The 25275-nt window shown below is 45.7% G+C and overlaps 1 protein-coding gene across 6 annotated transcripts in view; it reads left to right on the top strand.

Moving 5' to 3' along the window:
- Window positions 1–25275, top strand: part of LOC119391221 (ankyrin repeat and KH domain-containing protein 1) — a 204064-nt gene that overhangs the window by 171440 nt on the left and 7349 nt on the right. For 4 of the 6 annotated variants that reach the window (XM_049414348.1, XM_037658948.2, XM_049414346.1 and 1 more), the window contains 4 exons: window positions 2533–2685; window positions 9295–9491; window positions 17436–17591; window positions 22982–23116. In XM_049414348.1, coding sequence (XP_049270305.1) covers window positions 2533–2685; window positions 9295–9491; window positions 17436–17591; window positions 22982–23116 — 641 coding nt within the window. The remainder of the gene's footprint in view (window positions 1–2532; window positions 2686–9294; window positions 9492–17435; window positions 17592–22981; window positions 23117–25275) is intronic. The other 2 variants (XM_049414349.1, XM_049414353.1) reach the window with 2 other exon arrangements.

Below are 25275 nucleotides of genomic sequence, written 5' to 3'. Positions count from 1 at the left end.
AGAACGTGACATTTGGCAGATGAAACCAGCTCACAACTAAATTTTGTTTCAATCGTCCTGTAGATGTTAACATATGTTTTTTTAGAAGGTGCACTCACCACATGCTAAAAAAAACTTTACCTTTTGAACCCACCTGCAGTAAGATTGTTCACTTTTTGTGAACTGCAATCGGTGCTTGTAAAAACGTGTGCTCACTTGTTGCAGGCTAGTTTACAATGCCAGATGATAGTGTGCATCCATTCTGCTGGTTTTCCGTGCTCAGTGTTGCTTTCTGCATATAAGGCTGTCATTCAGAAACTAAAGGATGAGAAGGAGCCTGAACCCCTGTTCAGAATGAATGGGCCTGGGGTAATTCTCTGCATGCACATAGTGGCACACAACTGGAAAAATGTGGCAAATGGGGATAATGATCCTGTGGTGTTCTCAATGTTTCATAAGCTGGCTAAGCTGTGCCCACATATTCCTGGACCACCAAAGAAGCCTCCTAGTGGAAAAAAGCATGTCAGGTCTATGTTATATGTGCTGTTGACATAGTCCTATGAAATTCGCTGACATGCAGAAGGTTTTCTGTTGGGCAGACAGGCTGGTTTATCAGTGACGGTAACACCAGCTGGTCAATCACGATTAATTCTATATTGCATTTACCAGCACATTGCTGATCATGTGAATATGAGCCTTTGTTTTTGGGCATCCAAATTATGGTTAAGAGTGGTGACGTACTTGGGCACAAGTTCATTGAATTGTATTTAGGAAGGTTGCTCTAACTTTAGTGTGCATCATAAGATGACTGTTCCTGGCCATTGATGCACGATGGGGTCTGTGCAACCTTGCTTCCTTATATATGTGCTATATACAATTGAAATAAACTTTAGTTTGAACCGGCACATGTCTTTCAGCTCCTTCATGCATTATCCTGGCCTAGGTTTTGCACTTTGCCATGCCGCATCTTGCTCTGCAATAAATCTGTTGGAAGTTGGTGTTCTTTCTGTGCGTGTGTGTGTGTGTGTGTGTGTGTGTGTGTGTGTGTGTGTGTGTGTGTGTGCATGCGTGCGCACAGACAGACAGGTGGACATGCATGCATGTTTTTGTGTATTTTTCTTTACATCTGTCTCATCTGTGCCCCCAAAACCATGTTAAGTTGTAGGCAGACGCGGTCTTACTGTGATTCGCAATGGGCGATGCAGAGATGCCTCAACCAGGTACCCATATTTTGATAAGGGGATTTGTCTTTGTCAGGGCTAGTCCCCTCATCATATAATTGTCTCCCCACTGAGGCTTCCCTTGTCGTTCTACTGCTGATCACCTTAAAAATGTACAGCGCTCGTCCATTGCTGGTAAGACAGAGTACCACATTACGTGCATTCGTGGCGGCCGCATTTTCGATGGAGGCGAAAATGCTAGAGGCCGGCGTACTTAGATTTAGGCACACTTTAAAGAACCCCAGGTGCTCAAAATTTCCGGAGCCGTCCATGACTGCGTCCCTCATAATCATATCATGGTTCTGGGGCATAAAATGCCAACAATTATTATATTACATTATGTGCATTGCACAGTGCAACACTATTTGAGCTGGCTAGCCTTCTTGTGTGTTGTTCTCTCATTTTTGAGAGAGGAGGGGTAATCATAAACAGGTTGTTTTATATTTGAGTTAGTGACACAAACGGTCAGTTTTGACGCAATTGGCTGCAGGTTATGACTGTAGACGTCTTGAAAACATGTTGTGCTGCTCTTGACTGGTTGCTGGTCTCTCTTCACTGTCTGTCCATCTGTGGCACTTTCCACGTGAGAAGGGTCAGAGTAAGAAGTATGGCACTGCGGTTTGTCATGAAGTTCATCAGGGGTGATAAGCATTTGTCACCCCATAACAGTGTCCCTGTTGCAAAAGTGGCTTGTGGTAGTTCAAGAGGGATGCTTTTAGAATGATTGATTTGTTCACATGGACAAGCATGATCCAGCTTACCATAACCTTCAACTTCATAGTGCAAACAGGGATATTTCCATGGCAGGAATTTCTGCAGAAAATTTGACGTGAAGGTGATGTTTTTCTAATTGCTGCCTATTTGGCGTTGATAGTCTCGACGTGCTTACTTGTCCACAGGCAAATCCTTCAGCTTGGTCATGGGACTGATTCCAATATAGGGATAACCTCTGCTTACGAAGATTTTTTTGATGCAGAGCAAAAACCACAACTAACATGGCTGAAAAGCATGCAATAACATTGCATTTCACTTCAGACAGTGTAATTGCCTGCCAGTGGCTTGGTGCCTGCCGTTTAATTTTTCATTGTGTTTGCAAGGCAGCACTGCAGTGCTACTGAAGAGGCAAATTTCTGCAAGTAGCTTAATTCTCACTATCTGTTTTACCGCTTGAAAAGCAGTAACCATGTGCAGGCTCTGCATGAATATCTGTGTTGACTCCCGTCTCTGTGTGCTGATGCGCCAAAAGTTGGTCTGACGTGGTCATTTCAAGCAGTACTCTTTCAGTCTGAGGCATGTAGTGCTGACACCTTGTCCACCCTGCTTGCATGTGCAGATGAGGGTTCCCCGTCGGCGGTGTCCCCCCAGGGGGGCCTGTCTCCCGGTGGGGGCCTGGACGACCGCAAGCTGCCTCGCCCCATCGGGACGGAGCGGGCCCAGAAAAAGGGGGCACATGCTTCCTACCCGGGCATCTGGTCCTACTCCAACAGTGAGCTAACTCGCTGTTCGCTTCTCATTCACTTGTGCCACCTTGTGTGAGGTCCAGTGATTTCACTTTGGGCAGCTTTTCCTCCCAAACATTTGATAGTTCAGCATGGAGTGATATCATAGGTGGGGTTGTAACAGCTCAGCCTAAATGTCAGTGGGTTGATGTCTTGGAACTTCAACAGCAAACTGTTCCCTGGGTGCCTTAACATTGCATTTGTAGCAGTTTTTCAAGATTGGTTTACTAGCTTGTGCACTTTGAGACTGGATTATACTCACTTCAAGCCTAGGCAGTTTGAAGCTAAACGTTTTTACAGAAGTGCCTTTCCGGTTGGGTTCACTATGACTTTTGAGTGGCTCTGTTTAATGTTTTGAACGGATTTAGTTCTATCATCAGGGTGAGTGAAAAAGAGATGCCAAAGTGCAACCTTCTTAGGTGATTTTTCTGAGACCATAGACAATTCATTCCAGGCACACTTCCCTTTTTCCAGCTGTGCTTAAGCAGTGAAAAAAAAAAAAAGACCTTAAACGGTTCCAAAGGAAACTCCGTCAATTTAAATTCCGGGCTTAAGCACACCCATAGAAAGTTGTGGAAAGCATGCCTGAAATAAATTTTGTCTCGGACCATCCCCACACTACCACCCCAATGCCAAAGAAGCTCAACCTAGACCGTGAAAGAAACTTGAAAGTTGCACCTTGGCATGTCCATAGCTGTTCCCCTTGAAGAAGGAACCGAATTGGTTCCAAAATGGGGTGGAGAAAATAAACCCATTTTTTGGTTGGAGATATTCAAAAGTCACAATTCTCACAATTTGTATGTGTTGCGTCTACCTTTGTCAAGCTGTAACCATGCAGTGCTTTTTAAACAGTACTTTTTAAAGGGGCCCTGCAAGACTTTTCCAAGTAATCATCCAATGACTAGACTATCGGAGTTCATTGCCTCGCAAATTAATTGAATGCCACAAAAATTTTTCAAACTTGTGAAGTACGAGTGGAGCTGCAGGGATTTGTCACATGCTTTAAGCGCTTTCTCTGTTTTGTCCCATTGAGCACACTGAAAACTACACAGGAGGGGATGACAAGGGGGCTAGATGCTACGTGTATACGTCAGCAGATGTCACGACCTTGGGCACTTTGTCTTTTTTAACGCGCGGCTCACTTTCAGTGTGATTATGTACACACTGATGTAATTCTACAGTGTGTAATTCTAGCACTATGAGCGAGGCACGAGTAGATGGTGGCACCTAGCGGCGGCTGTGATCACTGTGCAGCTCACGATGCTCAAATCAGCCGTGTCATGTGCTTATGATGCAGTAAAAATTGAGCTTATGGCATCATTTGTCGAGAGTGATTTCTAGTTGACTTTGAAACTTAATTGTAAATTCCCTGCCACGGGCTGTGCTATAATGTTTGGCTGACTTGTTCACGGAGCCTCGACTATAAATTAGCAGTATTTTCTGAACATGTTCAAAAAGTGTTGCAGGGCCCCTTTAAAAAAGGTCATCGAGCTCTGGGGTAGCCTGGTATTTCTTCTTCTGAAAAGATTTAATTACCTATTTTCCGCACCTGCCACAGTGGTTCACTGACTGCGGCATTCTGCTGCTGAGCACAAGGTCAAAGGTTCGATTTCGAGCTGTAGTGGCCACATATTGATGGGCCAAAGCACATATGTGTTGGTGTACTTAGATTCGGGTAGTTATTAATAGAACCCTGAAGCCTTCCACTACAGTGTTTTCTCATTTCTAGTGTTAGTTTTAAGATGGTTTTTGTTTTCTCCCTCCTAATCATGGACATTGTGACTAGATTTCAAGGCTCAGGGCACCCTCATAGACTTTCTGTGCCATCTAGAATGCAGTCTAATCCGGTTTAAGGCACAGAGTCAATTTTTTGTCTTTTGTAACGAAGGGACCATTTTCAACGAGCCATCCAGTAATAGCAAAGGTAATGTTGCACTTGTGATTATGCTTCACCCATGGAAGATGCAGGATAATGGGCACTTGATTGGTTTGATAAGAGAACCAGAGAGACAGTATTCCACTAGGCAGGAAGCGTTTTCCGTAGCACACTCCCCTGGTGAATTGTAAAAATAACTTACATGTGCTGGTGGTACGTGTTTAAAAGTGGATGTGATGGTAGCACATATTTAAAGTCGAAACATTTTATGTATTTGGAATTTTCGGTCTTTCGGTGACCATTGTAGCATTCATTTGTTACCAGCAACCATAGTTTTCAAAATGTAATTGCTTATTAAGGCCTGATACGAGTCGAGCCTTCTTGATAATTTATTTAATAAACATTACTGAAGCCCTCAGAAAAAAGGTAGTCTGTCATTGGCCATCATAGTTGTATTGCAGGTTTACGCATTTTTCTTTGTGAAAGTCTTCACCATTCATTCTGAAGGAGTTTTTTTAGCATTGTTGAAGAGCCTAGCTAGAGGCTCTTTCAACTGATTTTCTTGCATTGCTGAGGAAACCTGTATATTTGAGGAAGAAAGGAGGAGGTTGCAGTTATTGCTACTTGTGCCCTGCCTTGTCCAAAGAGATGCTGGTAGAAGTTTTCTGAGTGCACATGTTAAAGCAGAATTCCTTTATGGCCGTCACTCGGTGCATACCTCTTGGCCTGTTATCATTTGGTATTGCATGTCTGCTGTTCAGAATATTGTAGAAGTCTTCCACAATCTTATTGCATCTAGGCACGGTGTTAGAATAGGAGAGGTGGCCAAACGGCGCCGCTTCGCCAATGCGCTGTGCGTGTCGCGAAAGTGCTCAAGTTGCTGCCACCTCTCCGCATGCTGGCAGCAGGGGTACTGTGGGCCGATTTCTCTGCTCCGGCGCGTTTAAAATTACGTAGCCGGCATGCATCGTGAGCATTCAGACTGCATTTTTACGTCTCTTACTTCTGAGAAGCAGCTTCAACGTGTAATGCTGTACACCAGAGAATAACACTGAACAGTTACCGTCGCTTAGTACAGGCTTTTTGCACGGATTTACGCTTGCAACGTGACTTCAGACACGTTGCTTATTCTTTGTTTGTTTATTGTTTCATTTCTGTATTTTTCTGGATACAGATTGATTCTCAAAACCTTACGGTGACTAACTCATCATTGCCAAATGAATCACGTTTGAAACAAATATCTTTTTGATATTTTCAAGATCACGTACATCTGTTTCTTCTTCCTCGTTGCAGTATGGATAAGAAATCCTTTAATAAATGTACTAATATGCCGGAACAGTATTTCCTCCCAAAGCTGCTGTTGGCACACACATACACATATACATATTAAGGAATAGGTGACTGCACGTAGCAGTTAAATTTCATTGCAGCCAGAAGATCATAAATTAACGACCTCCATAAGCTCAGCTCTACATACAATAACACTCGCCAGTAGGAATTTTCACGCTTAATTCCAAAAAAAAAAAAAACGCGTGTTCCTTGCGATGGGCACTCTGTGTCAGTCTTATCAGGATTACCCGCGCTAGAGTGTACTAGAAGAATAGGGGAGTGCTCGGAACGGTCTTTGAAGAGTGAAGCCCAAACAGAGTCAATCCGCTTGTGGCGCTGCGATCGGTAGTCTGCAATGTGTCGTTGTTTAAGAGTTGCGCGCGACTCCGCCGATGTGGTGCAGGGGTAGAATGCTCGCTTCCCACTGGCCTGGGTTCGAATCGCAGCTGTAGATGGTGGGTCTTTATTCTTGGTGTCACCTTTTATAGCTGCATTGGTTTTCCTTTGTTTCTTAAAACTAGCTTCAGTTGCTACGTGTTGCTTCAAAAAGTAACGCAAAATTGGAAGTAAAATAGAAGAAATTCGACAGTGAGCGTGTAGTTATTTGCAGCGCCACCGCCCGGGATTCAACAAAAACGTGACGTATACGAGACTCGAAACAAGATTTCACATTTAATGTTACTTATTGTAGCAATACGTAGCAACAGAAGCTAGCTTTAAAAAACAAAGGAAAACCAATACAGCTATAAAAGGTGACACTAAGAATAAAGACCCGCCATCTACAGCTGCGATTCGGACTCAGACCTTTTGAGTGGGAAGCGAGCATTCTACCCCTGCACCACTTTGGCGGAGTCACTTGCAACTCTAAACGACGACACACTGCAGACTACTGATCGCAGCGCCACAAGTGGATTGACCTGTTTGGGCCTCACTTTCTGTACATTGGTGCTGCGGCCGTTACGAGCACTCCTCTGTTCTAGTACACTCTACCCGCGCCGATTAAAAAATTTTAGGCTCCATAAAGCTTGGTACACTTACTTTTGTGGTAGAAGCTGGCAGACAGCCACTACAAGCTACTAGTAAAAACACAAACAACGTTTTAAAGCCAGAAAAATGGCTATAGTAACCGACCTTCACAGCGCAGCAAAAGCTTGCGATGCGCGTCTTTCGGCCCACAAACCCGTCACGAACCTAGTGGCGTCCGCGAGCAACTCGAGCAGTTCGACGACGCGCTCGCAGCGCTCGTTTGGCCACCTCTCCTATTCTACCACCGTGCCTTCAGGCATTGTGTATGTGGTCTCTGATCACTGAAATATAGAATTCCTGCTCCATCTTTAAATTTTTGTAGAAATTGCATTGCATTGCATCTCCGAAGTGAATGTGAGTTTTCTTTCTCGGCACTCGCTTTCTTGAAGGAACAACACCGCTGTCAGTACATTTTACATGTTTAGCACTTGCCATGAGCTAGAAGCATTTGGAACCAAGGGGCTTTATTGTTACTACCGAGCAAGGCTATCAATGAGGCCAAAAGAAAATATTATGGTTTATTGGGCTAGTTGGTAATTCATCCTAAAGTATGCATGGAGAAATTACTAAGGTGAAGGAAGCAAAACGGTAAGGCATGCTAGTTGGTAATATTGTGCCCTTCCCTGTCGTGTTAGCGCCTTGAACTTCTTGAATAAGATGAAGGAAAAAGGCGCACAGTGTTCATGTTTTCTTCCTCTTTTGCCTTGGTGGTTTTTTTCGGGCATTCGACCTAAAATGTAAGGCTGTGTAGAAATCTCCAAGTTAGACTAAAAAAAATGCAGATTTAGTGGCATCATAGAAATGAGCTCATTGCTTCATGTTTTCATTTATGCAATTACCGTATTTTCAGTTGTATAAGATGCACTTTTTTTTCCGATATTTTCGCCGGTGCGTCTTATACAAAGGTGTGTCTTGTATACGCAAAAAGTCATGCGACTCTACGAGACCAGTATGTCGATATTTCATTTGCGATTACGATAAACTGAAGCGGTGTGGTCTTAGATGTCAGCTACTTGCTGTTCAAGCAGTGCAGCGACCACGGAGATTACGGCCGCACTGAAAGCCACCATCGTCATGTGCACTATTGTACTGTTCGAATTGTTCGTTCTAAACTAATCATTAAGCTTACGCAACTGAGGCTATAAACAAACAAGGACACCACAATGTTTCATTGTAACATTGTAGCACCCGCAATGCCAATTAAAAAAGCGGAAATACCACTTCGTTATCGTCATCATCAGCTTCTGCGTAAGACGTCGCTCCAGTACTGCAGTAGTCGCACCTTTCGGCTTCCGGTCACCATTTACATTTTGTAACGTGTGGCGCGGTCATTGTTTATTGGTTCCTGCCAGGCCTCATAATGCCGTCAAGGCAGCGCTAACGATGTGCTCCAAGGCACTTACAACGCCGCGTAAAAGAGTTACTCAGAGGCCCACAACGACAACTCCACGATGCTGCTAACCGAGGCAGAACTTTTGACAGTGCGTCAGAGGATGTAGCTTCAGATTCAGTGGAATAAATATTGGTTTTCTGCGCCTCGGGACAGCGTTATTCGCAAGTTTTGTACTGCTGCTTACAGATATTCAACGCCGTGCATGACTACGCATTTCGCACTGAATGTACCCTGCATGCGTCGTCATGTTTTATCATGTTGACAGAGTTGACGTACATGTGTCTTGTATATCATTTTTTTTTTTCGTGAAAGTCGTTAAAAGTAGGGGGTGCGTCTTATACACCGGAAAGTACAGTGCTAGTTTGTCCCATAAAAGCAATGTTTCAGACCCTTCTCTGCTGTAGGAAGTGGCTTCATTGTGATGAGGGTTATGCAAAGGGAAATAGTGAGCCATTGCAAGGTGCTCTTTCAGCATGCATGTCACTCTTGGTAGTGGAACATTTGCTGATTGTGTGTGATGCTTCCAGCACCAGACATCATCAATAACTTTGCAAGCTTTATAGCATTGCCTTATGGTTCACTTGACATTGCTGGTTGGCTGTATCTTTGAAATTACTTGCCACGGTGGTCTAGTGGTTACGGTGCTCGACAGCTAACCCGAAGGTCGCGCAATCGAATCCTGGCCTCGGCAGCCGCATTATTGATGGAGGCAAAAGTGCTTGAGGCTTGTGTAGTTAGGTTTAGGTGCGCATTAAAGAACCCCAGGTGTTCAAAATTTCCAGAGCCCTCCACTACGGCGTCCTTCATAATCATATTGTGGTTTTGGGACATTAAACCTCAACAGTTATTATTACCTTGAAATTGACTCTCCTTTTTACCTACTGGAATTCTTAAACTATGGAACTCGAATGCACCCTGCAGACATGAAGGCCTGTGTTAAAAAGATATGAACCATGAACCCTTGCTTTGCAGGTGCCGCAGGTGTGGGTGGCGGTGCAGGTGGGAGTAGCCTTACTCCAGACCTGAGTGCCATGCCGGGCTGGGTACAGTACCCTCATGCCACAGGACCCCAGGGAGATGGCCTCACTCTGTTGCAACACAATCGCTTTGCTGCTGCTGCAGACACAGTGCCAGAGCAGCAGGTACTAGAGCAGCACTCTTACCACCATGTGAGTGGCGGTGCCCTCCTTTTTATTTCTTTCGCAAAATATTAAGCTATGCAGGCGCAAGGGGGACATCTATGAAGCAGCACGTTTCTTTTATGTCCTCACCACCAGGTAAAATGGCAGCAGTCTTATCTCCAAAATGTTACACAGGTTGTGGCCTGCCGTAGTGTATTGAGTTGTGTTAATAGGTAGGTGTATTACTTAACTTGAAAATAGCACTGAAAAACTGGACAATGTTGAGAGGAGATAAACACGGCACTGCATTTTGTCTCCTCTCAGCAATGCCCAATTTTCTTTTTGTTTGTTTCTTATTGTTGTTTTCTTCAAGTTCAGCTTTGCTGTGATGTATTATGACAAAAATGTCTGAGTGAAGACAATAGATGTTAATGGTACAAACCATTGTTTCTTGGTTTCGCTAGTTTAACTTAGTGCTTCAGGAGGAATCGGTGAGTGGTATCGTACTGTCACCATTTGATGCTCATCCAGCACCACTTTCAGTAATGGGAAACCTGCGCAAATTGCACCGATCTGCACCAAGTGGAAATTGCTGCTCCATACTGCTCCAAGCCTGCAGTTTCCCCAGTTTAGCGGCAAAATTGGGACCAGGTATTGCTGGGAAACATAACCTTTATAGCTGCAAACTAGCAGGCACAGCAAACGACCACCTCTGATTACTTCCTGTAATTCAAAGTTCCTTGCATCCCGCTTTTGTATGTTTGGTGTATGTTTGGTTAATTCGAAAACCCACCTAATTAGATTTTTCACAGTGCCAATCACTTTGAATTAACGAGGTTTTACTGTATGTTCATTTAACCTTGAAGTGGGGCTTCGCGGCAGTGCAAATTTCTCCTGGAAAGGTGTATTCACCGTATAGCACACCTCCACTGCAGTGAAACAACCTTTACAGGTGGTTACATGCGGTTTATATATGTCTATTCGTTCATTTCGAATACTTCGAAATTTCCTGGAATTGAACTTCGTTTCGAAGCGAATTCGAATACTGTAATATTCGATCGAATATTCGAAGTGCTCGAATATTCGCACAAGCCTACTCCGTACACGTTGGCCTCCGGCAAGTGTGGCTCAGCGTAGTACGACCATGCACGAGAATTAGGCACCGCTCTTTGGCTTAACGTACGGAACTTGTGGGGATTGAGGCTTGCCCATCGCCATTGCGTGGGTTTTCGCCTATTTCTGCCATCCCCATGTCCGATCATATGACGCTCCCCTCCTCCGCCGTCTTACGGCACTGGGCGAGCGGGGAGTGACGTTAACCTCCCTCTCCCGGCATCGGACCTTGACGGGGGCGCTGCGCTCGAGTTTCGCGTCTCGCGAGACGTTTCGCGCGGCATTGGGGGGCTGAGACTCTCTCTGAACCTCGTAGGGTAAGCACGTATTTTCTCTCCCGTCCGTCGGCTCCTCTTTCTGGCTCGCTCGGACAGAACTCGCTAACGGTGCCTTGCGCCAGCGGCGAGTGCTTAACTTACGTTGTCCTATTCCGAACGCTAGGCTGAAGTGCGGTGCGGTGCATTCGCGCGTGGTCATACTACGCCGAAACCGCACTTATCGAAGCCAACGCGAGCGGAGTTTACCCTCACTCGAGCGATCGGGCCCTGTGGTCGCGGATCGTAAGAGTACGCAGCATAGTCGCGAGGGACCCGTTTTCCCTCAGCGGCGTGTCGCCGTGAGCCCTTTGCCCGCGGAGACGTGCTAGCAGCACCCTTTGTGTTGTATTTTCGCCCGTGGCGTGGTGAAGCCTGTTTGCTTCTCCCGCCGCCTTTGGGAGCGGGCGTTGTACGGCGTTTTGTGGTGTTGCCGCAGGCAATAAACTGCTGCGGATCTCGAGAGCAGTACTGTGTACTTGCCGCGTTGCGCTCGCCACCTTTGCGCTCGAACGTACGTGTGCAGCGGCGCGCTAGTTCACGCGAGGCGACGGCAAACGCGGCCCTGTGGCTCGCTAAGTCCGAACCCACGCTAGTGGCCGTACTCCTGTGAGGTACGTGCACACTACAAACTGGAGCTAACACAAAGGTAAACACGCCCACCGAAGATGCCGAGGCACCCAAGCAGGCTACAATCCAGCGATTCCCAAAGGGAACGTCGGACAAGAAGGAAACGTGCTTACCCAGCACCATCCGAAAAGATCGAGAGCCCCGCGCTCATGTGTCTCGGTCACGGCGAATCTCGCGGCTCTGAGACCACGTGCAGCGCCACCACTAGAACCGGCGCGTGGCGAAAGATGCCACCACTTGCCGTAGCGGGAGAATGGGACAGGGAAGGGATTGGCAGAATGGTCAAATGCCCGCACAGAGGCTTCAGGCATGCCTTGGATCCCTACATCTTCCTCTCTTTAATTCACCCTATACCGGGCTGCAAAGGCAGCCGGTCGTCACCCATACATGCGAAGACATCATGCAGTGAGCAACAGCTAACCTCAGCCCAGCCCTGCAGCTGCTGCTAACAAGCCCTCAAATTCAAGGAACGGAGAAAAACAATAAAAAAACAATACATTTGAAATACGCTACACTATAAAATGGTGCTACGGGTGTTTGTGATGCTCGTGTGGGAAGCGTCCACAGCACGAAAGGGAGGCGGTGCGTAATACAGTCGAACCCGACTATATCGAACTCGTTTATATCAAATTATCCGGTATATGGAACAGTTTCTAAACACGGTAAATTTACATTGAGAATATATAGCAAAAGTTACTGTTACATCGAATGAAAATAGCAACGACAACCGATATATCAAACTCCATGTGCCTCAAAAGTGCCCCAGCAAGTTGGCTTTCCCTCGCGGTGGCGGGGAAAACTGCCGGCGCCACACTAGAAAAAGTGGTTTACACCCAGTTGTGCACGGGCGAACACCCCCTTGCAAGAAATGATCCTGGCCCGCTCGCAGCGCTTGCAGCCAATCAGAGGCCGTCGTGCTTTCTCCGAGGCGCGGAGGCGGTAGAAGTGAGCGCCATTTTTTCTTTATTTATGCTTGTGTGCCTGCTGCTGCCTGTTTTCCTCGAGTCCTCATTCAGCGTGGTCCGTGCTGGTGGTGTTGCCTGTTGGTGCTCTGTGAACTTTATTGGCGCGCTGTCGTCATGGCTTGTGCAAAGAGGCAGAATTTGCCGTTCGCCGCAAAACTCGAAATCATAAATCGGGTCGAGCTCTTTCTATGTTGAGTAGATCATGGGCAGATGTCACGAAGGAGACGATCCAGAACTGCTTTAGGCATGCCGGCTTCCGCATGCCTGGTGATGACACCCCAAATTCCGATGACAGCACTGAAGACACCGCAGGTGTTTCCGCTGAAGTTTGGAGCGAGCTGGCAGAGTTCCCGGGAGCTATCGACGGATCGATATTCTACGAGTTCGTCAGTGCGGACGATGATGTCGCCATCATGGGTCAGCTACAAGATGAGGACTATGTTGCAGACGTCGTGCCGACCACGAGCCAAAGCGACAGCAATAAGGAAATTGACGACGGCCCATTGCCTACATCCTCCGAAGTGATTAGTGCACTTGCGTTGGTCCGGCGCTATTGCGTGAATGTGGAAAGTTGTGGCCTCAGCTGCTCAGACTCGTTGGACAACGTGGAGGCGTGCGTGCTGTCGCAGGCAGCGAAGTCGTTGACACAGAAGAAAATCCAGGACTATTTTGTTCCAAAGTAGGGCACGCAAGTAAGCCACCATATTAATAAAGTACTTTTCTTATTATGTGCCTTTGTGTCAAATCCTATAGCGGGCCTATATCGAATTATGCCATATATCGAACTAATAAACGTTTTTTGGCGAGTTTGATATACCCGGGTTCGACTGTATTGGCCAGAGTGCGAGGCAAGAGGCCTGTTTGAGGTCTGCATGCCCGGAACGGGCTCACCTTCGGCTCGTCGCTCTTCTCAACAACAGACGCACGAGTTTGACAAACGCAGCTTCGGGGGGTGGTTCGGAGTTCCGAATTACCAGCTGGATGACGAAAGAGCTCGCTAGGACAGCTGGCCCCTCTGCTGTAATCCTGAGGCCAAACCAAATTGGCTGTAAGGCGTTCTGGTGTCGGCAGAGAGTCCGGCACAGCTCCCATGTCAGCTATCCTGGCACAAGAGCCGTGAGGGAAACGACGGCAAGGCTTCTTCTCGGTGATTGCAGAGAGCGGGGTGCAGCCAGGTTCCATGGTATCGTCACGACCCCATACACTCTCCCCGGGCATGCACAGATGCACCACACACGTACGCACACACACACACCTCCGAAGAATGGGACTCTTCTAACGCGCCTCGCGATGTAAGGCGCAAAGTGTCCTTTGTCCCTCTCCCCCCGCATAAGCACCAGTATTTACGACCCCTTCCGCAGGCAAAAGAAACACGGCAAAATGTAAACAAAACAAAATGAGACTCAATATTCCAAAACATGCAAAAAAAAAACAAAACACATCAAGTAATCATGAACATTCAAACAAACCCCCTATGTATGAATGAAATGAAGATGTATGAATACCCCCCCCCCTCCCCCCCAGAAGAACAGCAGCAAACTGGGCAGGGGCAGACTTCTTTGTTAGCACTGGCCGTAAACAGGTTAGCCTACTGAGGCTAGATAGTATAGTTAGGGCCTTCGGTTGCGGCGGCGCAAAATCGTTAAGGTTGTACCAATGTGTGGTCCGTATGCGGCCTCCATCCCGGGTGTGCCCCCGTTGCTTGCGTGGAGTGCCACTGGGCGCTGGCACAAGCCCGTCCGACCTCGACGCAAAGGCTTTCAGGTCTGCGATGTGGGCACAGCTGAGTTTTCCTGAAAGGGGATCTTTCAGCAAGTACAAGAGCGGAGTCCAATCTTTCTCCACTAGGGAACGGACCAAGCCACTTAAGCACGAGCGAGGCTGAGAACCCCTTGCTCGCGTCACTAAGAGCGTGGTTACGCCTCAGGACAAAATTACCTACCTTAAATGAAAGTTGGCGATGTTTCCAGCCATACTGGGCCTTCTGCTGAGCCCTGGCCGATGCCAAACTGTGCCTTGCTCTACTGAGAGCTCAATAAAGCCTGTCCCGAAGTGTCGACACGTAAGCAGAACAGTCTGCCGGTGATTCCTCGTCTCCAAGCTGGCATTGCATAACACTGGTCACCGGACTTGCCAACTCCCTTCCGAAGTTGATGAAAGCGGGAGAGAAACCAGTAGAGGCGACTCTCGGAGGTTCAGATTGCGAATGCGAGCTCGCTCAAATGGTCTGCCCAGTCCTTTTGACTTTCGGCAAAGGCCACCAACATCGGTTTGAGCGTAGGATTGTATCGCTCTGTTAAATTAGACTGGGGATGGTAGAGCGAAGTGGTGCAGTGATCAATTCCTAGAGAACGGCACGTACCACCAAACACCCGAGCGGTGAAGTACGACGCATTGTGCGTGATCAGCCTTTCCGGAAAGCCATACCGACAAAACACTTCTTGCAGCCTCTCAAGCACCGCTCGCGCTGTCACCTTCCGAAGCGGAAACAACTCCACCCACTTAGAAAAATGATCCACGACTACCATCAGATGTATGAACCCCTGCTTGCCCTTCAGGAACGGCCCCATTAGATCACAGGTGGCTACTTGCCACGGACGCTCACTGACAATCGGTTTCATCAGGTCGGGCGGCTTGCCACCCCTTCATTTCACCGCTTGATAGACGTGGCAGGAATGGCAATAGCGGAAAATGTCAGGCTTCATGCCAAGCCAGGTCAGTCTTGCTCAGTTCTGCAAAAGCTTTGGGGCCACTCAAGTGACCGACCATAGGCTCGTCGTGAGAGAATTGCAACAGTGCACCTCTCAGACTTTTGGGCATAACCACCTTAAACGGGTCGACAGACTCCTCATCGGCGGCTATGTAATGCAGGAGCCCATCATCATCCAGCAAGTATGTATCCGCAGGGGATCCAGCAACACACGCTGGTTTCTGTCCCCCATCGCCCGCCACACTACCAGCAGCATCTCGGCACTCCGTCTCCCTGAGACCGTCGCTCACCTAGTGACAAAACGGATCATCTTGCTGGGCCTTCAGTCGCTCTTGCCTGCTGACAGCGATTCCCATTCTCCCAAAGGGGAGCCTGGTATCATTCCCACTCGGGACTGCAGCCATCGCTGCCGCTTGCATCGGCATCATGGGTTCGCTTTCGCGTAGCTCACCCATCTCTCCGTTCGGCAGCTCGGCCGCCATTTTGCCCCTGTTGCTTGCTGGTGCAAAGGCACCACTAGCTGTGGATGCATTTTCGATGGAGGCGAAAATGTGGTCTAGCAAAGAAAAGGGAGCCCTTAAAATTCCCCTTTCGTAATTCAGACAGAAGCGCAAAGAATCGCACAATAGAGCTCTGTCCTGTCTTGATCTGTCGCTGTCTGTGTGATTCTCTGTGCTGCATGAAGAATAAAATGATCATATCACAGATATTCTACTGTAATTCTCATTACTACATTCCCACAAGGACTCAATTCTCGTTCCCGAGCCATTGTTCCATGTTTTTCTTCCTAATCGCACTCTGCAGTGAATTCATTTTTTGCATAAGCATTGTATCTTCTATTATGTTTTATTTCCTACTGTTTTCAAACATACAACACTGGTAATAATTACTCAATGAGATTATGCATGAGATGCGTGCCACATAGAATTCAAGCATATCCCACACCTCTACAAATGTTTTGTGGCCCCCCCCCCCCCCACCACCACACACTTGAACTCTGAGCGTAGAAACTTCTGAGCGTATCTGCATGAAAGCATATGAACTGGAAAACTGTTTGCCATCCCACTCAATAGCATGCTGAGTAACAAGAGAGGGGAAAATGTATGGTTCAGGGGAGAGATGGAGCACTGAGCGGAAATGGTCATTACAATCATTGTGTAGATCCCACTTGCACTGACACCTCATTTCTTGATTGAATGCACCCCCGATTTATTTAGCAAGAAAAACGGCATGATTCCGTGCGTAGGAAGAAACCAGTAAACTTTACCATCACAGATTGAAACTTTCTTCATTTCATGTCCATTGCCACCAGCCTTAGGCAGGACTTTATCGCTATGACTGTGGTCTCCTCTTTATGGTCAATAGTGCGTTTGACGTCCTGAATTTTTCACATGGCTCACGTCAGACTAATCACTGCTAGTTTTGCCTGCAACGCTGCAATTCTCCAATGCGCTGGAGGCACGTAACAGGACTTGTTACCACTGGCTGAGCATGTGCATTTTCTTATTGGCTGAAAATGCACTTGTAGTTGGACAGAAAGCGGTGTTTCATCGTTGTTATGCTGTGTGGATTTGCCATCCATCGTGGCTGTCACGTTGTGATTGCAATAGACCCTTTTCATAAACCACAAGTGTACTTCCCTGCACTGCATATTTGCCCAACTAATGGCAGCACCTGTCGTGCTTGATGTCTATTACGCATGTTTATATCAAGAGAGCTGAGTACATTTTCCACGTCATAGCGCAAGCAAACTGCGCTTGAACACACTGTTCGCAGAAGTGACTGCCATTAGTTAGGCTAGCTGCATCACAGGAAAGCTAGCTTTATAATTATGCAAGGGTCTATGGCGATAACACTGGCCTGGCCCGCTCTTGACTCCATTGTGAAGGTAGTTTTAGTTTCATATCAGATTGCATCGCCCAAGGAAGTTTTGGATGAATTTGCTTTTAAAAAGCACAGAACCTGAAAAACGCTGTAATAATTTGTTGTGAGCTACTCTTTTTGAATTACGATCTTCCTGGGGCTGGTAAAAAATAGGCAATTTCAACTGGAGATGACGTGTTTGATGCATCCACTAAGTGCTTAAAAGTTGGGCACTGCTGCTATTGGAGCTATTGCTGAGGTGTGTGAAGTCGTCCGTATGGACGTCTTCACATGTTTTAAGGTCACATAAGCATTCAATATTGCATGCAAGAATGAACAGCAGCTGTGGCAAATTCAGATATGGCAACGGGCTCTCCCTCTTTTTCCTCTCTTGCAGCAACCTCAGCAGGCAACACTGAATGCGGGAGGCCTGGGTGGCTGCCCTCCTTTCCTCAACGGCTTTCCCGGTGGAGCAACTGGAGCAATGCTAGGAGGCGCTGCGCAGCTTTTTTCCTCTGCCAGAGTGGCTGCCGAGGCACCGCACCAGCCTCAGGTGGGTGCACGATTGTGACACTCCACTGGGGCTTTCATAAGTTTTTGTTGTTTTTTTTTTTAATCTCTGTGTGTGTGTGTGTGTGTGTGTGTGTGTGCGTGTGTACGTGTACGTGTGTGTCTAATACCAGTGACACACAAGCATTTTTGGTCGCTATCAGGGACGATCTGGATTGGGTTTCTTGATCGCATTCACCAGTGGTCGCCGTTAACACGGTCAAAGCTAATCAGGATTGAGTTTGGCGCATACTTCAGCCAAATCGCAATCTGGGAGCCAGATTGTGATGTGTAGATCGCGATCGGGCATGATCCTGATTAAAGGTGACCGTGCAGCAGCACCTGATCCCTATTGAGTTGATCTGCATCGGCCCTGATGCGATGAAAAGCGCCCATGTGACACGGATATGCCATTCTAACGTGTCATTAAGATGACTGTAGTGAGAAAAAAAAAGTTGTCTTCATTTGTGCTGACTGATGTAATAGCCACATACCCAGCTTCTAAGCAAAGAATTCCACAAGAGAAGTATCTTCTTACTGAAGATGACTAAGTTGTATCCCTAACATTGGCAGGTGAAAACATACACTTATCTCTGTTTAAGTGTTTCGTTATTTTCAACTGACAAGGTTGAATGAGCAACTTGTACCGAGTTAATGACTGAAGATGTGCTCGATATTATTGCGCACAAAGTCAAGAATGCAAATATAGCATGTGCCATGATAAGTTTGTTTCAGCAGATCGTCAACAACGATATACAGCCTTCAGCTTCTGCTTTCTTCTCCATGTGCAGATGGGAGAATAAATTTACAGATATTCAAAGTGTTGCCCAAGTGAAATTTCTATGAAATATTGTCAGTCATTGTGGTTACCTTCAAATGTATTGACCAGGGACATCCTTAAGGCTGTGCAAAAGTATTAATACTGCAAAGTTTTGTCGCTCTGCATGCTGTATTGCACCTCTGCCTCCTTTGTGATTGCTGACTTTCCTTTCAAAATGATGCTCCTAACTTATTTGGTTGTGCCTCTTTTGATCTGTTCGGACTTTCCAGGTTCCAGATAACTCGAGAGATTAAAACAAACCTTTGTTGTGCACATTTATGCTTTGTGATCTCTCTACTGAAATAAAGGTATGCAGCACCAGCAGGAGTGATACGGCAGAAATTGAATTGGCTGGCAGTTTTTGGGGCAGTAAAATTTTGATTTTGGAGCAGAAGAGCCTCGATTTGGATCAGTTAGTGGCATTCAATATGTCATCTTAGGAACTTGAAAAAAAAACACTTTGTACCAACGTATATCATCAAGTACATATTTTAAATATGAAAGTTTTCTTTAACAGATTATCACCAGGTGTGAGCTACACTACCTTTTTACATACCATGCAACCTATCTTGCCCGAGTAGCATACAACATATGAAATAATTGAAAAAATGTTCTGGAAACTAGGTTCACTTCATGAACATTTGAAAAAAAAAAAACTAAAAAGCATCACACTTCTCAAAAATAAAAATAATTGTGAATGCACAAGAATTGTTACATAGCAGAAGGCCTTTTCTTAAGATCAGTGATATGATTTTGCAGATTACTTCTTTGGCTTTTTGTACATCTGCTTATTTAGCTTTTCAAGCTTTCTGTAGGTCACTCTTTTGTCCAGAGAAAATCGCAAGAAGCGCGCCTTCAGCTATCTGCTCTGCCACGCGGTTGACGTAGCGTCAAGTGTACTGCACGCTTTTAACAGGCGACAACAAAAGCGCGCTACACCTTCACGAGTGCAGCGCGGGCATCTCGCCGCTCTGACTATCTCGTCAAATGCACGCGTATGGTACTGAGAGCATACCACCGTTGTATGCGTATTCTACGCTTTTATTTGGGGACGACACAAACACTCTTCGCATCAGTCCGCTACTGCCTTCTCATGCAAAAACACTACGGCATCGCAGAGATGTGTTGCATGCAGGAAGCTAGTTGACGCAAGGTACTCGCCTCACCCATGCACAGTATGGGGTGTTATGATACGAACACTCCCACAGCAAACGCGTGCTTGGGTGACCACACGCAACGGCATTGACACAAAAACCACAGCGACCACAGGAGCACGCTACGCACAACAAAGAACCTGAGAGCCAACCCCGCTACGCATGCCACTCGATAGTTTTCGCTAAGCGACAGTAGCGCCAGAGCACACAGCCTAGCGAGTAGAAGCGGCACACCCGGGGCGAGCATGGCAGCACATTTTTGGGTGATCACGCATATTCACAATAACCCAGAGGAGATTATGGCGGCACCATGGGAACCTTAAATAGAAAGGTGCATAGAAACACACTTGAGCACGTCTATGTGTTCTGCGAACGTCTTATTTTCTTGGTATTCTCGGCGCTGCTAGGCACTGCTTGGAAAATCATGTCAACTCGGCCTTTTTTCTCTACTGGGCAGTTTTGGAGCAGTTCGGAGCAATTTTGAGCAATTTTATGCTTTTGGCGCAGGAAAACTGAATAATGTCAAAAATGTGCAATATGTGCAGCTGTCTCACCCCTCTTTCAAGCCACTGGGCTGTGCCAGCCTTTTTCCAAAGCACAAGTTTCAAAAGAAATACAAATTCAGTGGGGTGCGCACTTTGATTGGTAATACAAAACTAAGCAACCAGTGCACCAATGCATCGGCTGCTTGCATGCATGCTCAAGGTGTCCGCAGCATCCAGGTTCCCTTTAGTCCTCGCAACTACTGCAGGAAGAGGCTGCTCCGCTGTGCGGCACACGATTTGAAAAAAAGCATTCACTCAGACATTTGACCACCAGCACCAACAGAAGTTTTCAAGTTATTGCCTCGGTCTTCCTTTGCGGCAGCAGCTAAACTTCATTACATTGAGGCTAAAAATATGTGGTGTTATAAGGACATGAAGTTCTAAAAAGTTGAATACTTCATTGTATCTAGAATTTTGTATCGAGAGTTTCATCATGTTGAAGTTTTTTTTATATGGTGGTGACTGTATTGTAGCTTTGAGGCTGGAAAACAAGCAGCATTATTTAATGATATTGCAATAAAATTAGAGCTGTGCGAATAATAAAATTTTGGGTGCGAAGTGAATTCGAATTTGGAGCGTGAGTGCGAATCGAGTCGAATATTTTGCGAATATTTCTCAAATATTTCTAGAATATTTTTCTAATACTTCGAAGCGAAATTGCAGAAAAAAAAGTTGGAGAGGATTCCTAAGCATATTCTTATGAGATAGCAACATGAAAGTGTTTCTTTTCGCTAGGTTGATGAAGCACTGTCGGGGTGGTGTTTCGTAGTTGTCTTATCAAGAATGAGGCAATGTAGAGGCCGAATTCTATTTATGTACATGATTTGGTGCCACCAAAGTTTTGCCGACAACACTTGGCACATGATAGGCAAAGATGCCATTTCCTCATCCTCTCCTCCTCTTTCAACTTCCGTGGAGGCCCAACTGATGTGGCGGACAAGAGTGTGCTCCCTTCAAGTCCGGAGTTCCAAATCTGCCTCGTAGATGTCGATATATAAGAACATCTAAAATTTTGGATGCTAAAAAGCTTCGGCTTCCGATTTTTTGGACTTCCTGCCCAAATTTCAGGTCCAAAACGGCATTAATTGAGCCCCCACCTCTGCCACATCTTTCATCTCCATGTTGGAACCAGCGTTTTCTGGAGTTAATACATTTGCGACCGTAGCAGAGCTTGAAAGGCAGCTTTGCCGCAATACGTGGGTGTGATGAGGTGAAGCATATTGAAAATCTAGGGACCACTTTCAATCGAACGTTCGCTGTCTCTTGGCAAAGTTCGACCGTAATGGAGCTTGAAAGGCAGCTTTGCCGCAATACGAGAGTGTAATGAGGTGAAGCATATTGAAAATCTAGGGACCACTTCTACTCGGACGTTGACTGTCTTGGCAAAGTTCGACCATAACAGAGCTTAAAAGGCAGCTTTGCCGCAATACGAGAGTGTAATGAGGTGAAGCATATTGAAAATCTAGGGACTACTTCTACTCGGACGTTGACTGTCTCTTGGCAAAGTTCGACCGTAACGGAGCTTGAAAGGCAGCTTTGCCGCAATACGAGAGTGTAATGAGGTGAAGCATATTGAAAATCTAGGGACCACTTCTACTCGGACGTTGACTGTGTCTTGGCAAAGTTCGACCGTAACGGAGTTTAAAAGGCAGCTTTGCCACAATACCGGGGTGTAATGGGGTGAAGCATATTGGAAATCTAGAAACCACTTCCAATCGAACGTTGACTGTGTCTTGGCCAAGTTCGACCGTAACGGAGCTTGAAAGGCAGCTTTGCGGCAATACGAGTGTAATGAGGTGAAGCATATTGAAAATCTGAAGGGGTCACTTTTAATCGGATGTTGACTATTTGTTTTTGGGAAGTTCGAATAGTAAAATTCCAGTGCGAATCCAATCGAATAGCAAACACTATTTGAAAAATATTCGAAATTTCGAATATTCGCACAGCCTTAAATAAAATATAAGTATATTGAACTTTATGGGAAGTGCAGGAATAAGCGTTAACATAAATTCATGTATGTAGCTAACAAATGGATCGAGAAGAAAAGAATTTAGAAGCAAACAGAAATTCCTTAATAAAGAAATGTGTCGTTACATAATTTATGCTTGCTTCTCTTGTCAGCTGTTGGCCACTTTAATTCGTTTATGAATCAAGGAAAGAAGTGTTAATTTTAAGGGCTTGTTTTCCTTTGCCATACACAATATTAATTGGTTTATGTAACAGTCTGTTATAATTTTGCCAGTTTTACTTGGAGTTTTCCTTAGAGTGTATGCAAGAATATGTATACCTAGGACAAGTACCAACAGGAGGGAATAATTATAAAAAGGAAATTCACCGAAGAATAAGAATGGACTTGGAGCACATTTGGCAGGCACTCCCAAATAATGTCAGGAAATCTGTCACTGTCATTAAAGTGAAAAGTGTACAATCACTGCATGCTGCCAGTTGTAACATATGGGGCTTGGAGTATAACAAGGCAACCAGAGAAAAATTTGAGGACCACGCATCGTGCAGTGGAACGAAAAATGATCGCAGTAACATTAAGAGATCGGAGGGTGGCAGAATGGGTCAGGGAACAAACAGGGGTAGTGGATATCCTTAGTTGACATCAAGTAAAAGAAATGGACCTAGGCTGGCCACATAATGCATAGGACAATCAGTGGACAGTAAGAGCTACAGAATGGTTACCAAGGGATGGGAAATGCAGTCGAAATGGAGTGACGAAATTAATAAGTTCGCAGGGATAAAATGGAATCGGCTCGCTCAGGATAGGCTAAGCTGGAGATCATTGGAAGAAGCCTTTGTCCTGCAGTGGACATAAACAGGCTGAGGAGGATGATGATGCTTTGCTAAGGGATTTTTGTTCTTTTGGCAGGATGCAACACCCTGGTCCCCGCACAAGCTGATGAGTGGTGCGCCTGGCGACTCTCTGCACCACCATGCTGGCCACCACCCCCACCACCCACAGCAGCAGCCACCTCACCACGCCCACGTGGCCACTGCCAAGTTGGTACGTTCACTATCTCTGCCTCTTTGTTTCTGTTGATTATGCCTGTTGTCCTTCATTATGCATGCTGTTCTCATTTGCTGCTTTTATCTCAGAAGCTTCCTCTGTCCAACGTGCTTTCAAGATCTTTCCTCTATACCACCAGCTGTTCTTGTGACAGCTCATTCATGCTCAGTCTAGCTGTATTCATTTGCCAAGAAGTGACTGCACAGGTTACGATGTAAAATTGTCGGAGACACCCATGTGATTTCGTGTCAACAGCCTTATGCAAAACTAGGTTGCGGAAATAACTGGAGCCACTAAAGTATTGTTACTTACATTGGTCGTGATGTGCTAAGTAACCGCATTAATCGGCTGTACAATGGGAAGGCCTACGTCAGTGCACCTATGGTTTCCAGTAACCTTTCTTTTCTGCCAACTAGATGGCCACCATCTTAACATTGTTCCACTATGACGAGCACTTAATTGTTTTAAGTTTTCCTTCTTCACATGTCCAGTAGAAATTTTGACTTGCCTTGAGGGGTCTTTGAGCACGCTGCCAAACAGAAAATTCAACCAATTTCCTGATTATGTTCATTATTCAGCCTTGTGATACTAACATTGCTTCTTTTATGCTGTGTTCAAGATCCTACAAACTGTTCCCATTGTTTCTTTTGCTTGCTCTCTCTCTCTCTCTCTCTTTTTAACTTGGAAGCATTTTATGCCTTGGTCCACCAAGAATTGACTTGTGTCATTTCCTTAATGGAAAGTATGCGTGTTAAAGGGGCATGTGAGTAGGTCACAACAAAAAAAGAAAGTCTGAAAGAAAACTTTTGGCTGAGCCACCTGATTGGGCAATTGAACTTCGAACTACCCTGCCTTGAAACACGGGGCTCTAGCCACTGCACTATAAACTGCGGCAAGCTTCTTGGTGCAAACTCGTTACGTGTGCTTTCTTTCTGCCCCACCGTGCTCGCTACTGTTTGCAGAGACGGCAGCACCATCATGGGGTGGTGCAGTGAAGCGCTGCGTCGTGACTTTAATAAACATCGAGTCAACACAGAGCAGCAAGAAGCTACGTTGTCCTAACCTTCTCTTTTTTTTCTCTCTCAAACGCATCGGCTCATTTTCGGTGTGATCAAGAGCGCACTAATGTAATTTCATAATATATTTTCTAGCAGAGCACAGTTCCGGTATGTGGCGTCCACGATAACTGTGCAGCACAAGAAGGCCCAAATCAGCCAGTGGCCCTGCCCTCCCCTTGGTGACGCAGTTTGGACTGCGAAAAAAGCGCGAGCAATTTTTAGCTGTATTTGAAACGCAATTGTAAATCCCTTGCTGCGTGCATTGTTATATTCGGTTGACGTGTTCACAGGCACCTCGACTACTGATTGGCAGTGTTTTCTGGCTGTGTTCAAAAAGTGTTGCATGGCTGCCACTCTGAGCTTGCGGGGTGGGGTGATCCTGCCTCCTTTTTGTTTCTTGGTTTAAAGAACGTACTGTTATCACAAAGCTCCCATGGTCATATGAATACTACTAGTAGTACACACGATGGTTTCCTATCCATAAAAAATTCTAAGAAAACAGTATTGCCTAGCTGCCACGTTTTCAATATAGGCATAATTTACAAGTCTTTAAATAACAAAGATTATTTCTCGATGTATTATGGAGAAGACGAACACGGCACTATTATTAGAATGAGTGAGTACTCATCTTGGTAGCATAATAGATGAGACTTTAAACTGAGAATTGCGCTGGGTGAGGTGCAAAATTATTCTATTACAGACATAGAGTGTTGATGTTATGAAGATGATTTTACTTTTGCGCAATAAATGAAGTTCGTGCAATTTCACTCAAATAATCATTCTGTTTATTATAAGGCATGATAATGACATGACAAGCTACTCATACATAAGAGAACGTCAATTTGAAACCTGAAGACAAAAGAAAGCACGGCATGATCGCTACCGCTTATAGGAATATACATTAACAAAAGGAAATCATGCCTATCGAACAAGGACGAGTGCAGTCATCATGAGCATGGTAACATTTTTCTGAAAAAGGAAGTTGCGAGCGCAAGCAGTTTCAGGCTCACATTCAAAGTAGTATACAGCATGTGTGTAGCACTGGCATATTTAGACATCATTCCTCCCACTTTAGAAAGAGCTATGAACACTACAGAG

Source organism: Rhipicephalus sanguineus, chromosome 1 (assembly GCF_013339695.2).
Source record: "Rhipicephalus sanguineus isolate Rsan-2018 chromosome 1, BIME_Rsan_1.4, whole genome shotgun sequence".
NCBI lineage: Eukaryota > Metazoa > Arthropoda > Arachnida > Ixodida > Ixodidae > Rhipicephalus > Rhipicephalus sanguineus.
The sequence above is the reverse complement of the archived record's forward strand: the minus strand, read 5'-3'. Positions and strand labels throughout refer to the sequence as shown.